This window comes from Nannospalax galili, unplaced genomic scaffold (genome assembly GCF_000622305.1).
Source record: "Nannospalax galili isolate Female #2095 unplaced genomic scaffold, S.galili_v1.0 scaffold31, whole genome shotgun sequence".
NCBI classification, from domain to species: Eukaryota; Metazoa; Chordata; class Mammalia; order Rodentia; family Spalacidae; genus Nannospalax; species Nannospalax galili.
In genome coordinates this window covers 1,877,754-1,904,323 of record NW_008332149.1, presented here as the reverse complement: position 1 = coordinate 1,904,323, position 26,570 = coordinate 1,877,754, and the positions used below count along the sequence as shown (strand labels likewise).

Genomic DNA, 26,570 nt, shown 5'->3' with positions numbered 1-26,570 from the left:
GGAAGTGAGGACCGACACTCAAGGTTATCCTCTTGTCTCCACAGGCATGCACACACATGTACATGTGCGTGTGCACACACACACACCAAAACCTTACTGGGCTTCTGCATTTTTTTATTATTCTGGACGAGTTTCTATACTTCCCTGCTCACTGCTGACCAGCATGGAAAGCCCAGCATTTGAATGCCGAGAGTCCCTGCACTGTTTCTGGAGAAGTGAGGGCATGGAGATGACTGTGGGCTAGGGAACTGGGGAGTCCTTGTGGAGCCCCATGAGCTGCATGGGGGCCAGTGTGTTTGCTCTAGGGGCTCCTGGGAGCCTTTCATGGGAGGCAGTTGGGGTGATTCTGCCTGTGATATGACTCTGTCCTTAGCATCCATGAGAACCAATGAAATGTGACATGTTTTCCTTGTTGGCAGCACTGGACTAGGAGGCTCCCGCTCTGCTTCTGAGAGTGCTGCCAGCCTGGATCCGTGCACCACGCCCCTAGAGGTGACTGAGCCAAAGAAGCATCCCCAGGAAGTCAGGGGGCCAGAAGGTTCTCCACTGCCCAGATCATCTCAGCCTGGGGAGCAGGCGTGCTCCTCGGCCTCCATGCCTTTCACTGCGTGCCCCCTAGAAGTGAGCCCGGAAGCAGCACTTGAAGATGGTCCCCTCACCCAGCACCTTAGGAGGGACCTCTCCCCTAGTGTTCCACAGGACACCTTAGCAAGTTTTACTCCTGAAGGGGATGGCTCTACACAGCACACGGTGGCTCTCACAGCCCCCAGAGCTGAAGGAGACAAAGAGCCAAGGGAAGAGGGACAGAACTTCTCCTCCTCCTCCTCCACTTGTACAGAATTGCCAGGAATTTCCCCAGCGCCTCCTAGGAAGCCAAGGACAGAACTGCTTTGTGGAGAAGGTGGTGGACCTGGTGGTTTGGAGTCCCAAGGGAAAGCGAGAGCAGGTGATTGTTCCCCCCCAGAGTCTGCCACTGAGGTCCCTGCTGTCATCCAGCTGGAGATGGAGAGCTCAGCTGTCCTTGAGGAGTGCCCCCCAAAACTTGAGACCATGGTCCTGCAAGATCCAGTCCCAGGAGACATGGAGAAAGGCCAAGTGGAGGTGCTGTCTCAGTATTCAGCCAACAACTTGGAATTCCTGGGAACCTGTGGTAACTCAGGGGCTGCCCCCCATGCTGAAGCAAACACTGTCTCCCAGGAAAGCTGCCAGCAGCAGGCAGGAATACATCTGCCACATGCAGAGCTGCCCTCAGACCCACGAGATCCTGCCACAGTGCCAGGGGCCAGTGAGTCTCTGAACGCCAGTGATGCTCAGAGCCACCCACAGATGGGGACATCAGGAACCGAGCCCCAGCAAGTTGTCTGTGTGTCCTCAGGCAACCAGCCAGATGATAGCCTGCTTGTGAGTGCTGAGATGGAGGAAGTACATCCCGCTTCAAGCCCCACCGCACACCCAGCTGCTTGGATTTCTGTTGCCACAGAAGGATCCAGCTTGGCCACGGAGAAGGTTACTGAGCCTAAGATGCCAGTTTCTACAGATCCAGATGCAGCATTGGTGGGACTGAAGCCAGCGTCAGATCTCGGAAGGGCACAAGAACCACAAGAAGGGAGCCCCCAAGAGGTTCCTGCCCCTTCCCTTCAGGAACAGAGTGAAGCAGTCCCAGGAACCCTGCTGCTGCCCCCTCTTCCTCCTGAGGCTTCATGTGAAAATGCTGGAAGGTCAGTAGATCCAACTGATGGAGCCAAGGCCCCCAAGAATTCTGAAGAGCAAGTTGTGGCCAAACTAGAAAGCAGATCACCTGGAGGCCACCCAGGGGGACAAGAAAAAGCTACCAGAATCCTTGATGGTACAGAGCCTGGGAACTGTGAGGGAGAGGAGCCTCAAGCCTTCCACTGCAAACTCGAACTAGAGATGGACAAAGATGAGGTTTCAAAGCCACACAGCAATATAGAGAGCGGACTCTTTCCCAGGTCAGACTCAACATGGCCACCTGGGCCAGACTCTGGGTCAGTAGAAACAGCAGAGCAGGTGATCGCTGAATCTCATATGACCGACACAGCTCCCTCATGGAACAAATGCCATGAGAGGGACCCTGTCCTGCCCACAGCGTCAGAAGGAACCGGTGAACACTTTGCTGTCCAAGAAGCCATCTGGGAAAGGCCAGGATTGCAGTCCAAGTGCCCCAACATGATTTGGGGCAAAGGAGGACTGGGAACATCGCAGTCACTTCCAGCTCTAGAATCTGAGCAATCAGATTTCCTGCCTGCTCCAGCTGCGGAGGGTGCACCCAAAATCCAGGAGGTGGAGAACATATTGGAAGTAAAGATGAGGAGCCATTTGCCACTGCAGAGCTGTGATATAGACAACTTGCTGACATCTCCAGGCCAGTCTTGTAAGCCAGGGCATGATGGAGCTGGGCAGGAAGTCCAAGCTGATATGTCACATCCCCCTGATGGGGAGAAGTCAGTAGTGGGCCTTGGACTCACAGTGCTCAATCTGGAACAAGATTCTCAGGAAAAACCATCCTGCCCAGAGGACAGGCTCCCACTACCTTCTGAGAAACTTCTCCAGCCATCCCAGCTGGACTCAGAAGCATCCATCTTTGCTAAGTTCAGGGAGAAGGCCAAACTGCCTACAAATGGGGAAGGAGCTTGTCCAAGTGGCCCAGATCTTAAGAAGCAGGGTACAGATCTTCCCCAAATCCAAGTGCCTGGGGAGCCTTCGATGGATGTGAGCTTGCCGGTTCATGGAAGAAAGGATCAGGCTTCCAAATCAGAACTTCAAAGTGAGTCTCCCAAAGGCAGTCTATGTGAATTTCCAAGCTCATCACCCGAGGATACAGTTCTGGGAAGCGGTCCATCAGAGGAGTCAGAATTGTCAACCGCCGTAGGACAGAAGTTGCCTGCATTAGAGGGGAATGGTCAAGAGGGCATAGGCAGTGTTGGTCAGCCCTCAGAGCGCCTGCCTCCTACAGTAGATACCAGCTCAAAAGACTCTTCTCTTACAGGAAACTTGGGTGGAAAGGAGAGGTGCTGTTCTGGGCAGGGGCTGAGCAAGTCCCAACAGGAGCTGCCTGACGCTTTGAAAGCAGGCAGCCAACATGAAGATGCACGCTGTGGAGATGCAGGCGTTTCCGAAGCAGGTGACGCACTGTCCCTGCCCCGGTGCTTGAGTAAGACAGAGGCAACAAGTAGAAACACAGAGGAGGCCTGGCCTTTTCCACCTGACTCACTAGCTCTCCTGGATGCAGCACACTGCCTGCCAGCCCCAGAGCCTCCCAGCCCCAGAGTCACACCCATCCAGGATGCCCCAGAGAGTGTGGCATGTGATGAAACCCAGGAAGTCTCACAGCTGGAAATGGAGCATCCAGTCACCCCAGATGCAGAGGCGCAAAAGCTTCTTGGAAGTTTCCCCAGAGTAGAGGAGCAAGACGGTAAACGTGAGGCTGCTGAGCGAGGTGGCAAAGTCAGGGAAGGAGACCCCAGGATGCAGCAGACTCTAGGGGGACCAGAAACTGCTCAGAGTGGCGGCAGCTTTCAGACTGAGCAGTGTCTCGCCCCTGGAAAAGAAGCTTCCACTTCAGCCCTGCGTGAGCCTCGCCAAGCTGAGCAGCTCAGGTCCAGCTGCCCGGCTGCTTTGCTGCCAGATGGAGAACTGGGTACGATTCCCAGAAGCACTGTGGACATTTTGTCATTCCAGACTGTTCCAGGCCCACGGAGGCTCCTGCCGTCTGGGCCACCTGAAGAGGCTGTGCCTGACACCCCTTACCTGCATATCAGTGGTGACACCAGGAAGGGATCAGAAGATGGTGAAGCGAGAGCCGTTTCCTCCGAGGGCCTCACAGCTCCTGGTGAAAGCCCCTACCCCATAGAGGACCCCCTGCCTGCTTTGGAAAATGCCAGCCCTGGGAAGGTATCTGCTGCCTCCCTCACCACCCTCTTGCAACCAGGAGCTGCAGGTGGGGAAATCTCTGCAGCAGAAGCTGGTGGTGGCAACCCCCGAGCTGGAACCACGGAGGGACCTCCGGGTCTCATACCCTGCCTGGACAGGATGCCTCTGCTGGCTGAGGATGACCAGATGACAGGGAAAGCGAAGGCAGCTGCAGCTCCAGATGCAAACAGCAGCCGATCTGAAACTGCAGTGCGCCCTGTCAGTGAGGACGCAACGGGAAAGACAAAAAGCAGCGGGGAGAGGGCGGGAGAACCTTCCCTTGATCCCAGGGGCGGTGCATCAGGTAGTGGGGGTGAGGGGTCCAAGCAGACCAGCATAACTGCAGGACTCCCTGACTTCAGAGAGCACATCACCAAGATCTTTGAGCAGTCTGTGCTTGGAGCCAAGGACTTCACCATGCCACTGAGCCCAGAGAAGTTTCTGGATGGAACTCAAGGAGCAGTCACTGCCCCTCTCCCTGTAACTCATGAGAGAGCCTGGGTGGAGAGGAAGCCAAAGTCAGTTGTTGAGGCTGTGATTTCTCATCTGGTTCCTCCAGATCTAGCTCCAGAGAACCTGGCCGGTCTGGTGCAGCCAGCCTTGGAGGAGAAACTTCCAGAGGCCAGGGTTGAGGGGGAAGTGACCTGTGTCCCATTGATCATGAGAAATGAGAGGCTAGAGGGCACTGGGGAGGCCTGGCCTGGCCTGGGAGCCCAGGGCTCACAGCTAGAGAGAAGAGGGCAGGAGTTAGCAGTGGGTCTTTCCTTACCTGCAGCTCAGGGGATGTCTGTAGAAAGAACTTCTGGCTTTCCCATGACTGAGAGCTGTGGAGAGGCTTTTGCCCCAGGCAGCAGCATTCCTGCTGGAAAAGAGCACCTGGAAACAGCCAGTGGTGGTCAACACAGAGAAGATGGATCCTGGGACATTGCTCTCATAAGGGGTCCAGGTGATCTACCAGGATCCACCTCTTCTGATGGGAATGTTGTGCCTGAGGCTAGCACTGAGCCCAAGACCCCTGCCACGCTGGGGACTGAAAGGAGGCCCAAAGCTGCTGTCCAAATAGCAGAAATGCAAAATGTCCCAGGTCATCAGGGTGCCCCAAAGCCACCGGAGCCTAGCAAAGTGGCAGGAGCTGCTGAGGGAGCAGAAGGTGACATCACATTGAACACAGCAGAGATGTGGGCACGTGCCTCTGGCGACCTACTTGAAACAGGTACTACAAGGATGCTTTCCGGTGTGGATGGTGACTCAGAGCTGCCTGGGAGCTGTCAGGACCCAGGATGGGTTAACAGGGCTCAGTCAATGGCAGACGCGGGCACCCTGCAGGAGGACAGCCAGACTGGGTACCAGCAGGACAAGGAACAGCTGGGGCCTCATCTCCATGAGAAGATGGATATCTCCTCACCCCCAGAGCCTGGTAAAACCGGAGACCAGAAGCTGCACCTGTTGGTTCCAGAAGTCCACACTGACAGGTACCTAGATACCATATCCGCGTGTTCACAGGTGATCCCCACCATCATGCTAAGTGAATCAAACACGGGTGGATTTTAAGACAGTACATTTCCTATATCTAACGAGTTAAATGGCCCCACTTACCCTCTTTGGATGTGTTGGGATTCTGAAAAGTGTGAGAGAAGGTTGGGGGCACGAGAGCTGTTTGTTTGACATATGTTGTTCCTTTCCTTGTATTCTTTATCAAAAACCATGGAAAAGAGTGAAGTGTTTACTGGCTGGGCTGTGCCTAGGTGAGAGGTTGCAGGCACGCAATGTGTTTTCTGGAACTTAGATAAGTTGGAATTGTTTAGGCAGAAGGGTCCTATAGGATTCAAACCAGCCCCCAGCCACTGGCTGCCTACAGCCCCCCCCCCCGACGTCTCTCTGACTCTGTCTTTCTCAGGATTTTGGTGTAGTGTCCACTTAGAATTTTCATTAGGAAGTGTGCTTTTCCAAGGTCATGGGGAGAGACTGCTCTTTATCTATCCAATCCTAACCATGACTCCGTCTCTTCGTCTCAGAACGAGCCTCAGGCCTAACTCATCCACTTCACCTTTAGTTCCTGAGAAGGATGCTCCAAGAGTAACCTCAGATGGGGCCAGAGGTTCAGCAGGACCAGAAAGGTCAGTGACACTCACCAGGCTCTGGGATGCTGTGGTGCCTTCCTTAGACATAGACACACTGGGTATTTCACAAAGGAGAGTAGTGTTTTTGTGTTTATTTGTTTGAGACGGTGTCTCAGGTAGCCCAGGCTGGCCCAAAATTCACAGCTGAGGGTGACTTTGAATTCTTGATCCTCCTGCCTTCGCCTCCCAAGTACTGAGATTATAGGTATACAGTACCATACCAAGCTGAGAGTAGTTTTTCTGTGGGAGCCCTTATATATGTAAGAGGCAGAGGTAGTGGAACACACCTTTAGTTCCAACATTTGGGAAGCTGAGGCAGGAATATCATGAGTTTGGGCCTGAGCTACATTAAAGAACCTATCTCAAGTATGGGGGGAAGAGGGGAAATAACCATTCCCATCCTATATCCACTTAAAGCAGTGCCTGAGACAACTCAAGCATCATTGCTGTAAAAAGAACTGTTTGCTTCCATGCTTGAATTTACTGCCTTTGAAAAACAGAACAACTTTATTGAGCTACAAATTCACATACTGTATAATTCACTCATTTGAAGTCTATGATTCCCAACTGGGGCTATAACCCTGCTTGCCCATTATACATAGGACCCTGAGGTTAACCTCCAGTAAAACGAGTGTGTGCGCGCGCACACACCTCCCCTACCCCCCGCCCCACACGCAGTACAATTCAGTGGCTTTTAGTGTGCCTAGAGTTGTATGGCCAAGGCTATAATCAATTTCACAACGTTTTCATCCCCACAAAATAAGCCCTGCTGCCGCTGAACAGCACACCCCAGCCCCCCATACCCTCAGCTTAGGCACCCATTAATTGAGTTCATTTGCTTTTTTGAGGCTAATGAGTCAACTCTGCTTTAATCTCTGAAGCAGGAGTGACTCGTCACAACAGAAGCCACACTCCACAGAGAGCTTCAGATTAGGAGGGCAGATGACAGATGAACTGTGTTGCCCAGACCTTACCCCTTGCAGGAGTCCTGCCTGTTCTACCCTAAGTGTGTGTAGCGTTTCATCCTGCAGAAGTTGCTGTTTGCCCTTAGCGAGGAGACATTTTAGACAGGGACACTGTGAATAACTTTTGCTGCATCCTTAGACCTTTGATGTTGAAATGCTGCGTGTGTGCATGTGTGCATGTGTGTGTGAATGGGGTGGGATCAGACTCTCAATTAGTACCTGTGTCTCCTACCAACAGCTGTGGGTGTTTTGTAAATGATTTGATTCATGTTTTGCACATGCTGAAGGAATGCATGGTCACCTGTTTTTTGAGTCTCAACACTTCCTCTGGCTCCCGGCTGCCTCTGCTGCCTGACAATGGCAACTCCCATGACTCTGGGCCAGCACATGTGGCCTGTGCTGCCCAAACAGATGGGAGCTAATCTGCATTTGATGCCTGTTTCTGTACTGAGTTAGTGAACAGTTGCTTGAAGCCCTGCTTTGGAAGGACACAGACCAGCTTTGCCCAATAGGAGTATGACACAAGGCAGAAAGATCACCTTACATTTTCTAATAACGACGTTCAAAAAACTATACACAAACAGGGACAATGAACTTTAAATAATTATTTTATTGAAGTTATTATGTCAAAATAATACCATTTCAAGGTGAAATTGATAGAGCCATTACTGAGATGATGCACTGCACTCTTATTTTTTCATATAAAGTCTTCCTGTATGATATACCCACAGAATATCTTGATAGAGACCTGACAAGACATGTGGCTGATGGCAGCCATCTTGGATACTCTTGACATGGAGATCTAACAGTTTCCGTAACTGCTCCAGAAGGCTGCAGCCTCATACGGGACCCCAAAAGCCCCTGTCTCTCTGCCTAGCAAGGTCATGCCTAGTAGCTTATCACAGCTGAAGAGAATGCTTCTTTCCTTGCCAAGGAGACTTTTTCCTATAAACCTGTTTACCACAAGGGAATTGTGTGCGTGGCCCTTAGAAGGCCTCAGAGAAACTCCTGCCAAGGCCAGAGGGTGCATGTCTGGGGCAGGAGCCTGTGAAGGTCAAATCCAGCAGCTGTCTGGGAGGAAGGTGGGTGGATGCTGACAGGAGGTGGGCTGTGATGAAAGTCAAGGCCAGGACTCTGAGTTCATACCTGAGCTCTGCTTCTCACTGGTTACAGAGAAAACTTCAGTTTGTTCATCTGTAGGATGCTGATGACAAGTGAACCTGCCTCATCAGATTGCCCAGAGGGTTGAAGGCGATTGCTGACTCAAGTGCCGTGCTGGCACATCCTGGTGCTTGTTGGGTGTTGGGTTCCTGTGAGTTTATGACAGGCTTTCCTAGCGTGTAGCTCAGTCACCACATCACTGTGGAGGCAATTCCTGGGATCTCCATCTGTGCACCTTAAGACTCAACCTGCCTATTTCTTCTTTTCAGAACTGATTTTTTTTTTTTTGAGACAGGGTCTCCCAGTAGACTCAGCTGGCCTGGAACTTGCTATGAAGACCAGGCTAGCCTCGATCGACCTTACAGAGATCTGTCTGCTTGCCTCTGCCTCCCGAGTGCTGGAATTAGAGGTATACACCACCACACTTGGCTCTGAAATTTTTTGAGTTTAAAAAAAGTTTATTTTATGTGTTTGAGTGCTTACTCATATGTATGTATGTATATATGTGTACTATGTGTGTGCCTGGTGCCCACAGAGGTCAGAAGAGGTCATCAAATTCACAGAAACTGGAGTTACAGACCATTGCACTATGTGGGTGCTGGGAACTAAACCTGGGCCTTCTGCAAGAATAGCAACTGCTCTTAACTGTTGAACCATCTCTCCAGCCCTAGAATGGATTTTTTTGCAAGATAAAATATCTTGGAAGGCAGCTATGCTCACCACTGTATGACCAACGCTACACTATACCAAAATGTCATAATGGCTAAGAACAAGAGAATGCTTTAGAACATTTCTTCCTTCCTTCCTGCAGCCCACAGTGATCTCCCTGACTCAAGATAACATCTCTTTCTTTTTTAAAAATTATTTTTATTTTATGTGTATGTGTGTATTGCCTGCATGTATGTGAGTACACCCATGCCATGCAATGCTGCGGAGCTCAGAAGAGGGCTTTGGATTCCCCTGGAACTGGAGTTAAGGACTGTTCCTTAGCCGCCGTGTGGGTGCTGGAAATCCTCTGCAAGAGCAGTCAGTGTTCTTAACCGCTGAGCCATCTCTCCAGTCCCAACATTTCTTTTTTTAAAAATATTTTTATTATTTTTATTTTATGTGTATGAGTGTATTGCCTGCATGTATGTAAGTGTGCCCATGTCATTCAATGCCTGCAGAGGTCAGAAGAGGGCATTGGATTCCCCTGGAACTGGAGTTAGGACAGTTGTGAGCTGCCATGTAGGTGCTGGGAACTGAACCCTGGTCCTCTGCAGGAGCAGCCAGTGCTCTAACTGCTAGGCTGTTCCTCCAGCCCCAGCCTGCATTTCTTGAGATGGTATTTTACTGCAAAGCCTTGTGTGTCTTCCTCCGTATGCCCCACTGTATTTCAGCATCAGATATGTTTTAAGTTGCATAGTGAATCAAACCCAAAGTTTCCACTCTTGTTAGGAGGTCAGGGGAGTTGGTTTCATGGAATTGGTTGAATTTCAAAGATTTTGCTGACTGGAGTTGAGGTGAGAGCACCTGTCATCTCCACTATCTTGGAAATGTCTCTTTTGTCTTCTGTGACGGAACAGATTGACAGTCCAGTCTCATACCCATGTAGATGTGGGTGCACTGTATATTTTTATGGCTTTATTTCCTAGCTTATGATGTCTGACTGGCGCTGTTGGTGATGTGCCATAGGTAGCTCGTGGCTTTGTGTCCCTTCAGTCATGTCCCACATTCTGAGTAGCAGGCTCAGACAGACTGTAGTATATTTTTGTACATTGTATAGTCCGTCTATGGGGAAGCCTGGGACCCAGAGGGAGCGACTCTGTATGTTTGAAGGGATTTGAGTTGATCGTCCATTGCAGATCATCTTCCACATTGGTAGAATACCTAGACTTTGGCATTTTGATTACATATGGTAAGTATTTAAACAAGAAACTCTGGGTCAGTCTTGGACATCACTGTACTTCTATTTACTGAATTTAAGGGGAGTCTTCATTTCCATGTGGGGAAACGGTTGGTGAGGCATCATGTTCAATTATCAGTGCATTTTAAGAGAACAGATTGTTCCCAGATGCTTAGGGTCTTTGTGTAGACCCAGGCTAACCACTCAGGGTGGCTGGGTTGAAAAGTTGAGGGAAGAACAGAGAGAGACGGGTGGCTGCTTGCCGAGGAAGCCCTGGCAGGACCTGAAAGCCACAGGGAGCAGACCCTCTTCTTCCCTCCCACGCCATCTTCCCACGCGGTCTCCGATTCTTCTTTCTCTTCACCCCTTCTAAAATTACCAGTGGTGACACCAGGTTTTCAAGTTTAAGAATAAAGTTAGGGAATGGCCCTGGCTGTGTAAATTAAGGAAAAGGAAAGAAGTGTCCCAACAAATTCTCTCAGAGATGCAGGACAACAGTGCTCGCCCTGAAAACCTTCTGCCTTTACTTTATGGCGATATTCTCCCCTAATGATAGACTGTTAGGACGATGGGCCCACTTGTACCTCCACAGCTGGTTGCCTTGGATGAGCTGCCTGACTTTTTAGTCCTTTTTTTCCCATATGTATAAGATTGGACAGTAAAAAGAACACCTTCCTGGTAAGGTTGGGGTCAGGCTACAGCTGGAATGGATAAGGCCTGATGTGTGGACTGATACAAATGGCAGCTACCATATCTGTAGGAACGGGAGTGGAGACCGTCTCTAGACAGTCTGTCTCTTGGCCCCTCCATTGCTGCCTGTGCACTGGGGTTCCCCTTCCCCTGCTCAGTCCTCGGGGAGCTCTTCCAACAAGATCATAGATCCAAATGAACTTAGGGAACTAGCAATGGCAGACAGGGAATACTGGCAGTGTCATCAACAGTTGCAGTCACTGTGAACGGCCCTAAATAAAAGTCAGAGGGCCCTTTGATATGTAGCCTTCAAGTTCTAAAGCTGTAGTGTATCACAATTAAAATTAATTTTCCAAGAGATGAACCTGTCATTTGGAAAAGCACCAAATCTCTTTAGGAGGCACCTGATGTCCTTGGTGGCCGACTTCTGTCTGCAGAGGCTGCAGTGGGGATGCCACTAGCATGGCTTCCTGCTCCCTCTCCTCTGGTTGCAGCCCCTCCACAGTGGCCTCTGCCCACACTTTACCTGGACCCGGTGCAGGGACGGCTGCTCTTCCACTGAAACGTCCAGGGCTGGTCTCAGGGCAAGCTGCTCATTTTCCAAATTGCATGTTGCCAGGCTGACCCGGCTCTTCTTCCTGCCGTCACTTATTACTGTCACCAAAGGAAGCTATTGCTCAGGCCCGGATGTGGGCTTGACTCAGTAACAAGTTTTGGGAAATGAATATGCATACCACCTGGTTAGTGCTGGACTAAAACTTAGCATTCTTGTCGGGCCCCACTTTACATAGGAGGAAACTGAGGCTCCAAACAGGGAAGGGACTGGGAGCTAACAGAACTAGAACTGGTCTCTGGCTTACTGAGGCCTAACGTCATGTTTCCCTGCGTGCCTGTGCTGGGCCAGGGTTATTCCTCCTGCCGACAGCAACCACTTCAGTGCTTCTAGACTTTCCAGAGAAGACAGTACACTTCAATTGAGACCAGGACAAGCACAGGCCTGGACACTGGCTGAGCTCAAGTTCTAGGTCAAGTTCAAGATCTGTGACCTTGGAGGCTGTTGTCACCCTCTCTGAACCTGTTTAGTCACCTGTGAGATAGGAGCACACAGTGGAGTTATAATGTGGTTAGGATGTAATGATAGAAGTTCTCCATGTAAATTCCCGTCACTCAGTTCTCTCCTGGGATAGAAGTTCCTTCCTATCCAGCTTTGTTATTTGTTCTCATCTGGACCTGTGGGAAGGTTCTGAAGAGGTCACCTGGTCAGAGAGATAACAAAAATAAGAGTTGGGACTAGAATCTCTCTTCTAGAAATCTCCTTAGACCTCAAGGGTAGATTTAAAAACCCTGGCCATGAACCCAGCTGACTAATGGACCCTGCAAAGGTGAGTCTTTGAACCAGCATACCCACCCACGCCTTCTGCAAGGATAGAACGTTCTGTGTCTCCACACCCAATACAGTAGCCACTAGTTTCATGTGGCTTTTGCATATCTGAAATGAGGCTAGTGCCAGCGAAGGCCCGAATTGCTGGCTTGCTTTAATTTTAGCTAACTGGACTTGGAGTTGAAATAGCTACAAGGGGCTGGAGGTGTCTGTCTGGGGCAGTCCAGAAGGAACCTTGGTTTCCTCGTGTCTATGAAAGGGTTAATCTTCACTGTCAGAATTGGACTTGTGGGTGAAGCTCTGGAAGTTTCTCTCACACCTTATATTAGTTACTTTTCTGTTGCTGTGATAGAAACACTGACCAATGCAATTTATTACGGTTCCAAAGAGCAAGAGTTCATCATGGTGGGGAGGTATGGTGGCAGAGGTGGCTGGAGGAGGAGCAGAAGCTAAGCCCTCACCTCTACAAGCAGGCACAGGATGCAAGACAGCAGCTACTGGAGATCTGGCAAGGCTTAAGAACTCTCTAAGCCCACCCCCAGTGATGTGCATCCTCCAATGTGGCCTCACCTTCTAAGACCTCCCAAAGCAGCACTACCAACTAGGGACAGAATGTCCAAATACTTGGAGCCTATGGGGGACATTCTCATTCAAACCACCACATACCTATTGGTGCTCAGGTGTTAGATTCTTCCTCTTCACTACCTCTTCCCTTCAGTTCCCTGGTTCCTCAAGTGGGAAAACCTCCTCATACATGCCAAGTAAGCAATCCATGCCTGAGCCACATCCCATCTGGGGATATGTGTCTCCAGGAAAGAATCTGAGGTGTATTCATGACACTACCATTCAGTAATGCCAGCCAGTAGGAAGGGTCCTTCTGCACTGAGCCAAGAAGTATGCTTGACCCACCAACCTTGGCTTTTCTTGCTGTCCACACACCCAGGCCTACAGACCTTCTCTGAGCTGGAGGTGTTACAAGGCACCCTAAGTCATCTTGTCACCTGGCTCCAAACAGCAGCACTCAGGAGGGAGCCTGTCTGCTTGTACATCGCGCAGTGGGTGCATTTGCCAGGATGATTGTAGCTGGTTAAGCAAGAGCCACAATGGGCAATTGATATTTTTTAGTTGATATCTCTGCGTTGTTCTTGTCCTGAGAAACTGGCAGGGTGGGAAAAAAGCTTAATGTCCATGATCAGCAGGACCCAGCTCACAGCATCATGGCCGGGATCTTGGCAGCATCTCTCCCTCCCTCCCTCCCTTTCATCCTTCCTTTGAGACAGGGGCCCACTCTGTAGCCAAGGGTGACCTGTGACTCACTATGTAGCCCAGGCTAGCCTCAAACTCATGGCAGTCCTGCTACCTCAGCCTCTCAAGTGCTTGGATTACAGGCATGATCCACTCTGCCTGGCTCTTCCTCTCTTTTTAATACTTCTAAGTTATTGAGTATTAAATATTTTAGCAGCCTGCTGATTCAGACATAGATTGCAAACATGGCTCTGTTTGCAGAGAAGACAGGTCTGGACCAGGTCTGATTACTGTTTTTTAATGTATTTCTTTTTTCAAGGCCAGCACAAGGGGTTTGGGATTAAAATCTCAGGAGACAGGTTCACTCATACTTTGCAGAGTGGGCCAGAGGGATCTTGGTGCACAGTGTCTTGGGGCAGTAATGAGTTCTCAGGCCAGGTGAGCTGGGAGAATGAAGGGGAAGGACAGGACATGAGGCTGTGGGAGAAATCAGGCTGAAGGCAGGGCTTTAAACCTCAGCTCCCCCTCCCAGGGTCATGTTGGGAGGTGACAGGAATGCACCAAGCCTTAATGTTTTTGCAGATGAACAGGGCTGATGATCTCTTTTGGGGAGAAAGGAGAGTTGAAATGGGGAGTAAAGGAGGCAAGACACAGCACACTGCCCAAAGTCAGCTTGCGGTAGCTGTGGCTAAGACAGAGGAGGGGCCATTGACTCCTGCATGGACAAGGAGCCTGAGCTGTGAGCGTCTGTGGACAGCAGCATCTCCTACAGTTGACTGAGTAGTGAGTGTGTACCAGGCTGCATGCTCAGAAAGAGAAGCCAGCAACTGTCCCATTAGGGAAGCCCTGAGATAGGCATTCAGGGCACGTGGTCCTCCACTGGGAAGGACTGTGGGATAGACTGTCAGGTAGGTGGATATGCAGTGGCTGAGTGATGCATGTGATTTGGTGATGCCCAGCCTGGGGCTCAGTGTGCTCCTGAGGAGTCAGGCTGGCCATGGATGCCTATCTGCTCCCCAGGTACTGTGTATGAGGGACAGCACATCCTCCGCCTGCCTGAGCTAGAGTGACCTGCCATACAGGATGGGAAGTTGGACGTTAGGATCTTTAGTTCTCGGTCTAGTCATGTCACATGGACAGACAGTGAGTTTTGGCCGCTGGCTAAAAGGATAAACTACTCTTCTTTCTTGAGGAAACTGAGACTTGCAAGGTCCGGCTCTTGGTTACCTAGCACCTGTGTGAGACTCCCTAAGTGTCTACTGAATAATTAAACACAATCAGCTATCAGGTGAGTTTGGGGTTCCTGTCCTAAAAAATGAGGTCAGACTAGACTACAGACAGAGACAGATGACCGAGTCTTAACATCCAGCTCTGCTGATAGTCTTTTCAACCTTGAGCAAGTTCTTAGGGTCTATTTCCTCATTGAAATGTTGTATAATGCTGGGATGACTTCAGAGAGTTACTATGGAGATTAAATAAAAATAATGTGTATTGGGGCTGGTGAGATGACTCAATGGGTAAAGGCAGTTGCCACCAAGCCTGACAACCTGAGTTCAATCTCTGGAATCCACATTGTGGAAGGAGAGAATCAACTCCTTCAGACTGTCCTCTGACTTCCACATGTAAGCCCCCTCCCACATGCACAGACACACAATAAATAAAATTTAAGAAAAAAATGTATAAAAAGCTTATCAAAGGCTCTGGTGACCTATAGCAAACACTTAAATATTGGGTTGTTTTCATTATTATTTTATCATCATCATTTGAATTGATGATAATATTGTTAAGGTACCTAAGCAGTAAAAACTGTGTTTTTATACAATGACTCATGGGAATTTGCTCAAGTTCACATGTAGTCTGCTCTGGATTACTTGGAATGTGCCAGTTACACACCCCCACACACCCCCATCCTGCAGCCACAGCCTTCAGTGTTGTAACATTGTATTGGAGGCAAGGTCAAACCGCCTGGCACTCATGGGGAACCGGTTCTCTTCCTTGTGGAAACCAGGGCTTTGGGGTTAACCTCTCTCCAAGAGTGGCTATAACAGGCTGCAAGCTAACATTAGTGGGAGTGCGAACTTGCTGTGTGGGTGAGCCAGGGCATGCCAGCGGGAAGTAAGCACTGAGTGTGTTTTGTGGGACAAACTGCCTTAGTTGTCTTAGCAGGATGTTTGGAGCTGCCAGCCCACCCCAGATCTCCTAGAGATGTGGGAGAGCAGAAAGTGTCTGGCCCTGCTGCCTCCCGGACATGAGGCAGTACAAGGCTATTTCTCAAAGGTCAGCTAAGGGAAACTGTAGCACAGTCTGGAGGAGGAGACCCTTCCTGGCAGGCCACCAAACAGCAGGTAGTAAACACGCATGGTCAGACCTGGCAGACAGTAAGAATTTGGGAGAGGGTGGAAGTGTCAGGTCTGAGCTTGAGTGCTCAGCCCTAGGTCAGACTGCCTGACCAGACCGTTTATGGAGGATGTCTTGAGAGATGCTCTTTTGACCCTTGTGTCTAAGTAGTAAGGATGCTTGGCCTTTGCAATGGAAGCTACTTTATGCCTGGCTCAGTCATTCACAGAAAAGTAGAAGGATCTCTGGGGGCTTCAGCCTCCTCATTTTACAGCTAAGGGAAACCCAGAGAGGACATGTGACTTCCCTGAGGCAACACAGCCTTTCAGGTACCACTGATCCAACTGTCACTGAATGTAGCTCTTTTACCTCAACCCTGGCGACACCACACCAAGCAGTCAACTCCTTTGGCAGCACAGGGAGCACCCCCAGGGAGGATCGTTGGAGCTGATGTTCTGGATTGTTTTGTGGAAATAGGTGGTGGTTTACCCAAGGTTATCTCCACCTGGATTATGTCCAAGGACGGTGCTTCCGCAGGCTCACTCTGGCTGGAGCCTCCGCGCTGTGAAGCAGGCTCTCTTTTGCTGGAAGCTTTTGCAAGAGGGTTGCAGGCAGCCACTACTTAATACACTCGCAGGTTCCCTAATTTACAGCCGTGTGGGGAGTATGTGAGCACTAACAGGGGAGGGAAGTCTCACTCAGAGTCCACCAGAGAAAGGATTTGCCGGAACTCGAGCTTTGCCTCCTGGCCCGCACATCTGTGCAAGGAAGCCCCAGAGGACAGGACTGTCTGGCTCAGGTTTCTCTGTGAGTGGTGGGGCCATGGATCCTTTGGAGATATGAGGCTATTTCTCAAAGGTCATTGCAGGGCTTGGTTTGATTTTGCCTGAAGTTGAGAAGTGTATCTGGTAGAAACCACCAGGGCCCCTGTGAGAGTGATGTTTACACCTAGGAGCTTCGTGTCTCTGATCAAAGGTGACCTAGAAATGGCACCGTAGGTGGAGGAATCTTTGCTTTCAGAAACTTTTCTCTTTGCATTTTGTATTTGGGAGCTACAGCTGATGCAAATAGGAGAGCTGGCCTTGGGTTCTAAAGCCCAACAAATACTCATGTCTTCTCTTCTAACCCCGCCCCTCCTTTGGTGTAACAGCATGGAGACTTGGAAACGCAGAGGCAGGCCCACACTCCAAGGCACTGGATGCAGGAGGTCTAGTGGGGCTCAGAGATGCTGAACCACACACCTTCATCTCTTACTGTGTATGTGTGCGTGTGTGTGAATGTGTGTATGTGTGAATGCATGTATGTATGTGAGTGTGTGAATGTGTGTGTATGTATGTGTGAATGTGGGTGTGTGAATGTGTGTGTGTGAATGTGGGGGTGTGGGTGAATGTGGGGGTGTGGGGGTGTGTCTGCATGTGTGGTGCATGTGCTGATGTTCATGTGGAAGCCAGGGGAGGGTGCTTTCTTCCATCACTTGACGTCCTATTCTTTTGAGACAGACAGGGTCCTTCCTGAGCTCACATTTTTGCTTTTCTCAGCAAGCACTAGCAATCCGCCTGTCTTTGCCCCCCCCCCCCCCCAGCGCTGGGGGTATAGGCACACGTGAAACCCCTTGGGGCCTCTTTCCTTGGGGACTACACAATCTCTCCTCCTGTACCCCCCCCCCCCCCCCCCCAGTGCTGGGGTTATAGGCACACGTGAAACCTCTCTGGGCTTCTTTCATGGTGGCATAGCAAATGTTCTTAACCGCTGAGCCATCTTTCCAGCTCCCGCCCACCATTCTTTTCCATCCCGCTGTCTGCCTAGTCCTCCCCCTAACTCGTGGGTCTTGAGGGGACCTCTCATTTTGCTTCAAGAGACAGTAAATACCTGGCAAATTAGGCACCTGTGAAGCCTTCCCATCTCTCCAGCTCCCTAAAGTCTCCTTCTTCCTCACCCAAGTAGAAAGAATCCTTTCTGCAGTGAGGCTCCAACTTGAAGACAGGGGCACCTGTGTTCCAGTCAGAAGAGTAAGGGTGTTTTGAGCTGGGCAAATCTGGGTTCAAATCCATCACTTATTCCCTGTGGGACAGTGGTCTCATTAGTTACTTCTGGCCTCAGTTTTCTTGACTATAAAATGGGTATAACTGATAGCTACATTGTGAGGATTCAGTGTCATGGTGCATAGGAAGGGCTTGCTCAGGGCTGGCATAGGCACAATCTCTATGAGTGTCTGTCACTGTGGAAGAGTAAGCCTGGGCAAAGACAGTGGCACAGTGGATTACACATCCCTAAGAGAGTCTCTGTGGTGCTCCCTGGAGAGTCACAGCTTAGGGTCCTGGTGCTTAAGATGTGGCTCCTTAGACCAGGCCTGCTCAGTGGGCATCTGTGCTAGACATAGGTAAACACTTGCCTAGCAAGCCCAAGGATCAGATCAATTCCAAAGAGAAGAGGGGGGTGGGAAAAAAAAGATGGTGCCTACCTACCTGCCCCCAGGGTTTCTGATTTAGCTTTCACGGGTGCAGGCAGGATGTGAAGGACTCTACCTGTCCCAGCTGCTTCCGTGCAGCAGAGGGCTGGCTAGCCTGTGGATGGCAGAAGATAACTGAACAAAGTCTTTAGATGCTGACTTATCTAGTAGACGATGAGACATGTCCATTACCACCGTATGCACTGAACTGAAACCTCCCTCACTTCAGCCCTGCCGGACCTCGAACCCCTGCCATGGCTCCTCAAATGTTTTATTTTCCATCTTTGCCCCGTCGTCACCTGCATTCTGTTTCCTGGAGGAAGCTGTCTGCAAGGATGACAGCACGGGTCTGCTTTCTGTTTAGTGTGAGATGTATTTAAATTTTAGACTAGGTCAAATTCAAGTGTGAGAGCGCCTTGACCCTGGGGGAAGCGGGCCAGGTCACTTGGCTTGTGAGACAGCAGTTCAGCACCTCAGCTCTACAGTGGAGCAATGTGGGCATGAGGCGTGCGGCATAGGTTTTGTGTGCCCATAAGGAAAACTGCACAGCCACACCCAGAGCTTCTGGACAAGGCTGGGAAGCCAGGAGGAAAGCTGCCCTCAAGGCCAGCTCTGTGTGTATTTTGGGTTCAAGGCTGGCATTTCGTCTTAGCATGGATAGAGGTGATGGCTGAATTTTCAGAACGCCTGAAGAATGTTTCTCTGTCCTACAATCCAAGTTTTGCAGGGTGGCAGCTCAGGAATGTGCATTGCTGCTTGACACCCTTTATGGAATGCGAGGACTTAGCTCCGAAGCCCAGAGCAATGATTCTTTCTAGAAAAAAGGAAAAAAGTACCTTCAGGTCTCCTAGGGGAATGGAGCTGGTGCTGTTAGTGTGGGAGCTGAACCAGGGACAGGGCATTGGTCCTGCATCTATCCTGGCATCTTCCCCTCCAGGTCTGTAGAGTACACAGAAAAATTACCAACATAGCCCTTCATTCCTGTGGGTTCTTGAGACACATAGCCCTGCTCTGTGTGGTCTTGTAATGTCATCACTCAAGGCCTGTTACCTCCTGGGTCAGCTAAGGGTCATGCCCATGTCTACCACCCCTACCATATAGGCTTACTGTGGGGATTAAGGGAGAGGAGAGGCAGAGCTGCCTCACAGGGTGCTGGCCACGTAGTTGGTACTCATAAAGCTTGCCTGATATCAGAGCTGGGGAGATGGCTCAGTCAGTGAACTGTTTGCTGCAAAAGCATGAAAACCCAAGTTGATCCCTAGCACCTATATAAAAGCTGGGCATGATGGTGTAATCCCTGCACTGGGGAGCAGAGCCAGGCAGCCCCCTGGAACTCACCTGCCAGGCAGTCTGTGAGCTCTGAGTTTTTAAGACTGTCAAAAACTAAGAGAGTGACTGAGAAAGACACTGACACTCTGGCTTAAACACACACCACACACATACACATACACACATAACACATACCCAATAACACACACACACATACATATATTACACATACATACACACACACCACATACCCAACAACACATACACATACCTATATCACACACACATACACATACCATACACACATACCACACACACACATATGCACACATACAACACACATACGCCACACACACACTACACACACCATACACAAAAAACACACATACATACAACACACACATACGCACACACACAGCTTACCTGATCTAATACGGCATATATATATTTGTTTGTTTGTTTGTTTGTTTTGTTTTGTTTTGTTTGGTCTTTTTGAGACAGGGTCTCCCTGTAGCCCCAGCTGTCCTGGAACTCACTATGTAGACCAGGCTGGCCTTGAACTTACAGAGATCTGCCTGCCTCTGCCTCCCAAGTGCTATGATTAAAGGCGTGCGCCACCACACCCAGCCTAATACGGCATATTTTTAAAGGACCTCTATTGCCTTTTGGTTTGTTTTAGCTGATTATTAGTAGGGAGGTCACATAGCAGGCTATCCTATACATGGTATATTGCTGCTCTTCTGAGGTGACAGATGATGTAGGTGCCAGGTGCCCTTGAATTTTGTGTCCTTGGTGGTTGCATGAAGTTCTGAAATGCTGGCTTGACAGAAGAAAGGGGCTTCCTGGGCAGGGGGTAGGGGCAGAGGGCTCGGGAGGTTGGTACCAGAGGAGGGCAGTGTCCTCTGGGGAAGAAGAAGTGTGGAGGGCCATAAATACTGGATGGGCCCAGTGGAGGTCTAGGTCTGGTGGGCCTGGGGGAGGGTTTGGGTTCCTGCCCGCCAGAAGGCCACATCAGACACAAAAAGATGAAGACAGCTCAGAACTTGTGGTCTTTACTGTCATTTGGTACCTCAGGTAGGCGACCGAGAGCAAGCCTCTGCAAGCTTCCTCTTGGGAGGAGGAATTTGTCTCCTCACAGTTCTTTCTACAGCCCCCAGAATACCCATGTTACTGTAGGTACTTGGGAAACATTTGTCGAATGACTAATTATAGACTTCTTCATCACAGGTTATTGAGAGATTCAAGAAGCAATCTGGACCAGGAGTGTAGCTCAGTGCTAGAGCACTTGCCTAGTGTGTCCCTAGCCCTGACTTCAATCCCTAGTACCAGGAAGAAAGAAGAGGAAGGAAAGCAAGGAGGGAAGGAGAGAGGGAAGGAGAGAAAAATCGAGAGAGATTGAGATTGGCTTAATTTTTGTTTTCTGGAATATTTTCTTTCTCTCCCGATCCTCAGCCCTTTCTTTTTTTTCAGGGTGTTAATCATTCACATCTCACCTTGGTGGTGTTTATCATATTTGATAACCATTCATTACTATCTAATTTCTTTACATCGCTTACTTTTCATTTCAGTGTATCTAGTTCTATCCAAGAGAAGCCTGTGAAGTTATGGTTTGGTGCACAGGCTGTCCTCAAACCGCTATGTAGCAGAGGATGGCCTCCTGCCTCTACCTCCCAATTACTGGGATTATAGGTGTGTGCCACCACGCCCAGGTCCCCTAACATTCTTTTAAACCTTAACTATTAAAACACTGTCATCTGAGCAATCCTAATGCCATACCAGCCGCTTACCTGAAACTCAGCCAAAGTCTTCCCTCTTCTGCAAAACCTCCCCACGCCAGTGCTGGTTAAATTCATTTTCGACCTGTGCTGCTGTGTTGGCAGTCATCTTCTCTGGGCTACAGGGCTGAGCATAGCAGCCTCATTGCTCTGAATAAGCCAGTGAGCTCGTTAGTGGAGTCAAATTTGTGCTGCCTGGCATATGTGAACACCCAGACCCAGGGCATCTGATTCTCTCAGAATGATGTGCTGTTACTCAGCCCCAGAGTCCCAAACTTCTTGTGTTCATTAGCAAATCAAATACATAAACTTTGATTTAGACTCCCAGCCTCTGGCAAGGAGGGAATGCAGCTTGGCTGCTGTCCTTCTGCCTCCTATTTTCTCTGTCCGATGCAGCTGGCCTCCCAGGTTTCCAGACTCAGGCCTCGTTTCCCAGGATTTCTCTGTATATAAAACTGTGGCCATGCCAGCTTGGGATAGGGGGTGTGCTGATGAAAGATGTCCAACAGGACAGAAGCAAGTCCTTGGGTAGAGTGGAGGCTCCCTCTGGCTTCCTAGAAGATCTAATGTTCCTCATGTGGCAGTGTAGGGCTCCGGCCTCTGCTGGTATGCCCAGTTCCACACTCCTGCTTCCTGTTTCTCCAGCAGGAACCTGTCTTTCCAGGCAGGGTCCTGTCTTAGACATCTTTATGTGCCCTTGGGCACTTGGTGTGGTGACTGCAGGAACTCAGTATTTCATAGTCAATGGTAACTTCTGTGCTGAGCAATTGTGAGTGCAGGTTCCTAGCCTGCCTTTCCCATTGGCATTCCTAGTCCCTGTAACTTGTCCCTTCCGCAGCCAAAGCAAAGTTAAAGGAAGCTGAAAATATAGCAAAGGACTCTTTGGTGGACAGGACAGGCCCTTTGTGTTCCTGAAGATTCTGCCCCTCTCCCCAGCCCTCCTCCTCCCTCTAGCTCTTAGACCTTTGTGATTACACTGGGCTCACCCAGACACCTGGATAATCCAAAATAATCCCCTTATTTTCGGGTCAGATGATTAGCAGCTCAATCCAGCTGGCATTCTTAATTCCCTTTGACAGTGTTCTAGTTTCTGTTACAGTGATGAAATACCCTGACCAAAGCAACCTAGGGGAGGAAGGGGTTATTTTAGTTTCCAATTCCAGGTTACAGTTCATTATTGAGGGAAGTTAATACAGAGACTCCAGCAAACTGGTTACATCATATGCACAGTCAAGAGCAGAGAGAAATGAATTCACCACATTGCCTGCTTGCTTCGTACTCAGCTAGCCCTCTCTACTTAAAAAAAAACTAATTTGTTTATTCTTATTTGAAGGATGACAAAGCCTCCATGTGGGTGCTGGGAGGTGAACCTGGGTCCTCTAGAAGAACAGCAAGTGCTCTTAACCCCTGGCCCACCTTTCTAGTCCCTCTCTTACAGAGTCCAGCACCCCAAACCAGGGACTGGTGCTGCCCACAGTGTGATAGGTCTTCCGTCATCAATTAACAATCAGGATAATCCCCCACAGACATGCCCACAGTCCAGCCTGATCTACACAATTCCTCAATTGCAACTCTCTTCCCAGGTGATTCAAGGTTGTGTCAAGTTGATGGTTAAAACTAACCAGCACAACCATGTTCACAGAACACAGTCACAGACTCTGGGGACTTAGATATGGACATTCTTAGTTGGCGGGGGGAATGAATGATGTTATCCTCTGTTCTGTCAATGACATCAACCTGCCAGGAAGCTTTCAAGCACAGCACTCCCTTCCTCTGTCATGAAGCTTGTGCAGCTGTCAATGTGAAAGGGCTTGCACCATAAGGGCATCTTTGCCCAACTGCAGAATCCAGACTCACAAGATGGCTGGTGGATATGTTTTCACCACAGAAAGGCCTAACCTGGAATTATATCACACTGCAATCTAAGCACTCTAGACCTCACTTCATCAATGGGAGATGGTATATGTTTAAGCAGATCAGTCCTAGTTGTTATGTCTGTGACACTGGCACAATAATACTACACCAGTAAGCCTGTGATGGCAAGTGAACCAGGAATCTATTAACTATCCCTTAAAATGTGACTCCTACAAGTGTGCTGTTAAAAGAAACAGTATTTTTGTGGATGTGGAGCCTACAGTTCCTGCAGGAGACTCCTCAGCTGGGGCCTCCATCACAGGACACCTGTTTCTTTAAGATGAGGAAAGGAAGTGTTGAGTCACTGTGAGTCTTTTGCCCTTTGGTCTCTGAGTCTATAAAATATGGCCATGTCTTCTTTGACACTAAACTTAAAGCAGGAATTCCGCCTGGCACCCACATACAGCCCTTTCTCTTCTCCAGTGGGGTCTAGCTGCAGAAATTTCCAGACAAAAGGGGTAGTGTAGGCAGTTCAGTACCACTCTCGTGTGTGCACTGGATGCAAGTCAGAGTTTATTTCGGGCCCTAACAGGGAAAAAAAAAAAAATCGTAAACCTCAAAAGCCAGTAGGAATACACGTGTTGCCTAGAAATATGGCAGAGGGAGTGGTTTGAACTTAGCTCTGCCAGCTTTCTAAGCTGTAACACCCAAGGAGGAGCCTTGTGCAAACTTCACTGCAAGTTTCTGTGGCTATTAAGCGCCCCCGGGGGAGGCAGGTGAAGAGGGCAAGGCCAGAGTGTGGGTCCAGGTACTGTCCCCTCAATTTCTTGCTGAGGTCTCCAACTAGCAGGCAGGATACAACCCCCCGCCCAGCTTTGGAAACGTGGACTCCGAGTGGGCCGCCTCGCTGGCATGGACGAGGCCTTCAGGGTCCTTTCACACGTCCACCGAGCCTCCTCTCACGTTGCCACTCGTGGTTGAAAGCGCCGTGGAAAAATAAACAGTAACAAGTTGTGGTGACGCAAAGCCTCCTGGAAGAAGTCTGCAGGGCTTCCAGGAGCGGGAGTGGGTGCGTTTCCGCGGGCCCCTGGGTGCGTGTGGGCGCGCCGGCGGCCGGCGCATTCCTGGCCGGGGAGGAGAGCGGCGGGCGCCCTCGCGAGCAGCTGCCGGAGCGGCCGGCTCGGAGCGCTCGGAGCTGGGGGAGGAGCCTGGCCCGGCCCGGCTCTCCCAGTCATTGGTCTTTTGTGCTGCAACTTTCCCAAGCCCTTCGGGGAGCCCGCGCCCGCCCCGCGCCGTTGCCCGGGGAAAGTTTGCGTCTCGCCATCCACCGGGCGGAGACCGCGCGCCGGCCGGGCTGGAGGACGCAGCCATCCGGGGGACCGGGCAAGCGGCCGTGCCTGCCATCCGAGATCGACCCCGGCGGGTAAGTGCGCAGCGCCGCGGCGGGCGGGCGGGGTCACGGGCAGACCGGCGACCCCAGGACCTTGGGCGCCAGACAAAGGCGAGCTGGAAGCGGTGGCGGGGGCGGGTCAGGCTTCCTAAGAGGGACCGATGTGGGCGTTCAAGTGGCTGAACACAGAGATCCCTGCTGGCACCGGCGTGTGTCCGCTGGGCGAACCAGGGACCCAGCGCCCGCCCTGGACGCTGGTCCCCCGCGTGGGCCACGTGGGCTCAGTCCCCGTGGACAGAGTGTTGGGGTCCCGCCAGGCTTGGGGTCCCCGCCCAGGGGCTCCCCTGCGCCATCTCCGCGGGACCCCCTTGGGATTCGTGAGGCCACCCTGGGTCTCGCTGGGGGCACCCCTGGCGGCCACTTGGGCGCGTGTGGACGAGCCTTAAAGATCAGCACTGGGTTTCCTACGAGTTTTGGACTTTTAAATTCTCGAACAGTTACGTCAGTGGGGCCGAGCGCACTTCAGGGCTCCAGCGGCCCACGTGACCCGGCCAGCTTCCCTTAGGCGTCCTTGGCTCGGCCCTGCAGTCGCACAGGGCTCTGACTTTGGGTGTCAGGAGTTTCAGGAGTGCTGTGATTCGCCGCAAGGGCTCGGAAGCGCTAGGCGCACACCCGTTTGCGCGCTGTTCCGGCAGCTTTGTCATGATCCCCAAGGTTTGTCTTTTCGTAAAACAGCCTTGCCCCATGTCACCACTGTCGTCTTCTGGAGCTGTCAGATGCAGACCAATGTGTGGTAGCTGGTCGTCACAGAACTGAAGCAGACGTTGTGGAAGGGGACTTAGAAGCCCACTGAATGGAAAGGACGGAGGGGAAAGGGCTTGATCGGAGCCTGGGTGTGGACATGCTTGTACACTGACTTCCCAGAGCCTACTGAACAGCACATGAAAAACTGAAGGTTCCAGGACAGGCTGTTTATCCCAGAAGAAAGTGCAGTTCCCACTGTTCAAATTTTTCTAATTCCCTATGGAGGTCACATTTCAAAAACCGTTTGCTTTGTGTGTGGCATTGACTTTGGCCGAGGTTGTGACTGGAGGCCGTGTTTCCACGGTTTTCATCCATTCATATCCACATGCAGATTTCAGAGGTGAGTCCTCTCTGGTGCTTCTAGGCTGACAGTTGATTGACTCCAGAGAAGGGTTTGTTGGGAATCAGGAGTGTTTTCCTAGGACAGGCTTCCTGAGATTAGGGGCTGCTGTGTGAGCAGTGGCAGGGAGTGCATTCCCACCCAGCTCCTGGTCACAGGCCCAGCCCTGTCCTGGGCCTGTCCCTCCAAGGAGAGTTGGAGCAGGAAATAGGCCAGCAGCTGCCCTTCATCTACAGTTAGCAGAGCCAATTCAGGGCCCACTCCCACTCTGGCTGTGCCTCATCAAAAACTAGGTCCTGAGCTAGGTGTATGCTCTATGCCTGAAATTACAGCTATTCTGCAGAGTGAGTTGGAGGTCAGCCTGGGTGATGTAGCAAGACCCATCTTTAAAAAGTTCTAAAGTTAGCTCAAATCTCAGGAGTATGCCCCTGAGTTTGGCTTGCTTTGTATTTAATCATTCATATACAGCCATTTCTGCTTATGGAAATCTGCAGGTCGGATTCGCCCTGTGAAACCTGAAATTAGCCCCTGTCCCTCTATTCACCTCATCCCTTCATCTCCTCGTGCTCGAACACTTGGACTATTTAAGCCGGAAGGAAGCTTCAAGATCAAGGTTTTATGGAACAGGTTTGAAAAGGAAGGATCAAAGGAGTCCAAGGTCTCAGCTGGGATTATGTTTCAAAGTGGGACTCCAATGCAGGACCCGGACCCCAAGCCCCGTGTTCTTGATGTCAAGTCCCTTAGGTGGCCTCTTTGGTTTTATTTGGCATTGCATTGATGCCATTTGTTACTTCTGTGGTGACAGACACTACTTGAGGAAAGACACATCTGGTTTGCAGTACCACTCTGATAAAGTGACAGGGTCCTGCAGGTTGAATTAAATAAGTCACAGCACCTGCCATCAAAGGTGTGCATGAGGTGGGTGGGAAGGAGGGAATGGGAGGGGGGAGAGGGGGAAGGGGAAGGAGGAGGGAG

The 26,570-nt window shown here is 50.5% G+C and overlaps 1 protein-coding gene across 1 annotated transcript in view; it reads left to right on the top strand.

Moving 5' to 3' along the window:
• Positions 1–4,735: 4,735 nt before the first annotated feature.
• Positions 4,736–26,570, top strand: part of Tacc2 (transforming acidic coiled-coil containing protein 2) — a 152,523-nt gene continuing 130,688 nt past the window's right edge. The window contains exons 1-2 of the mRNA XM_029560723.1: positions 4,736–5,402; positions 5,946–6,047. Of these exons, the coding sequence (XP_029416583.1) occupies positions 4,744–5,402; positions 5,946–6,047 (761 nt within the window). The 5' untranslated portion in view covers positions 4,736–4,743. The remainder of the gene's footprint in view (positions 5,403–5,945; positions 6,048–26,570) is intronic.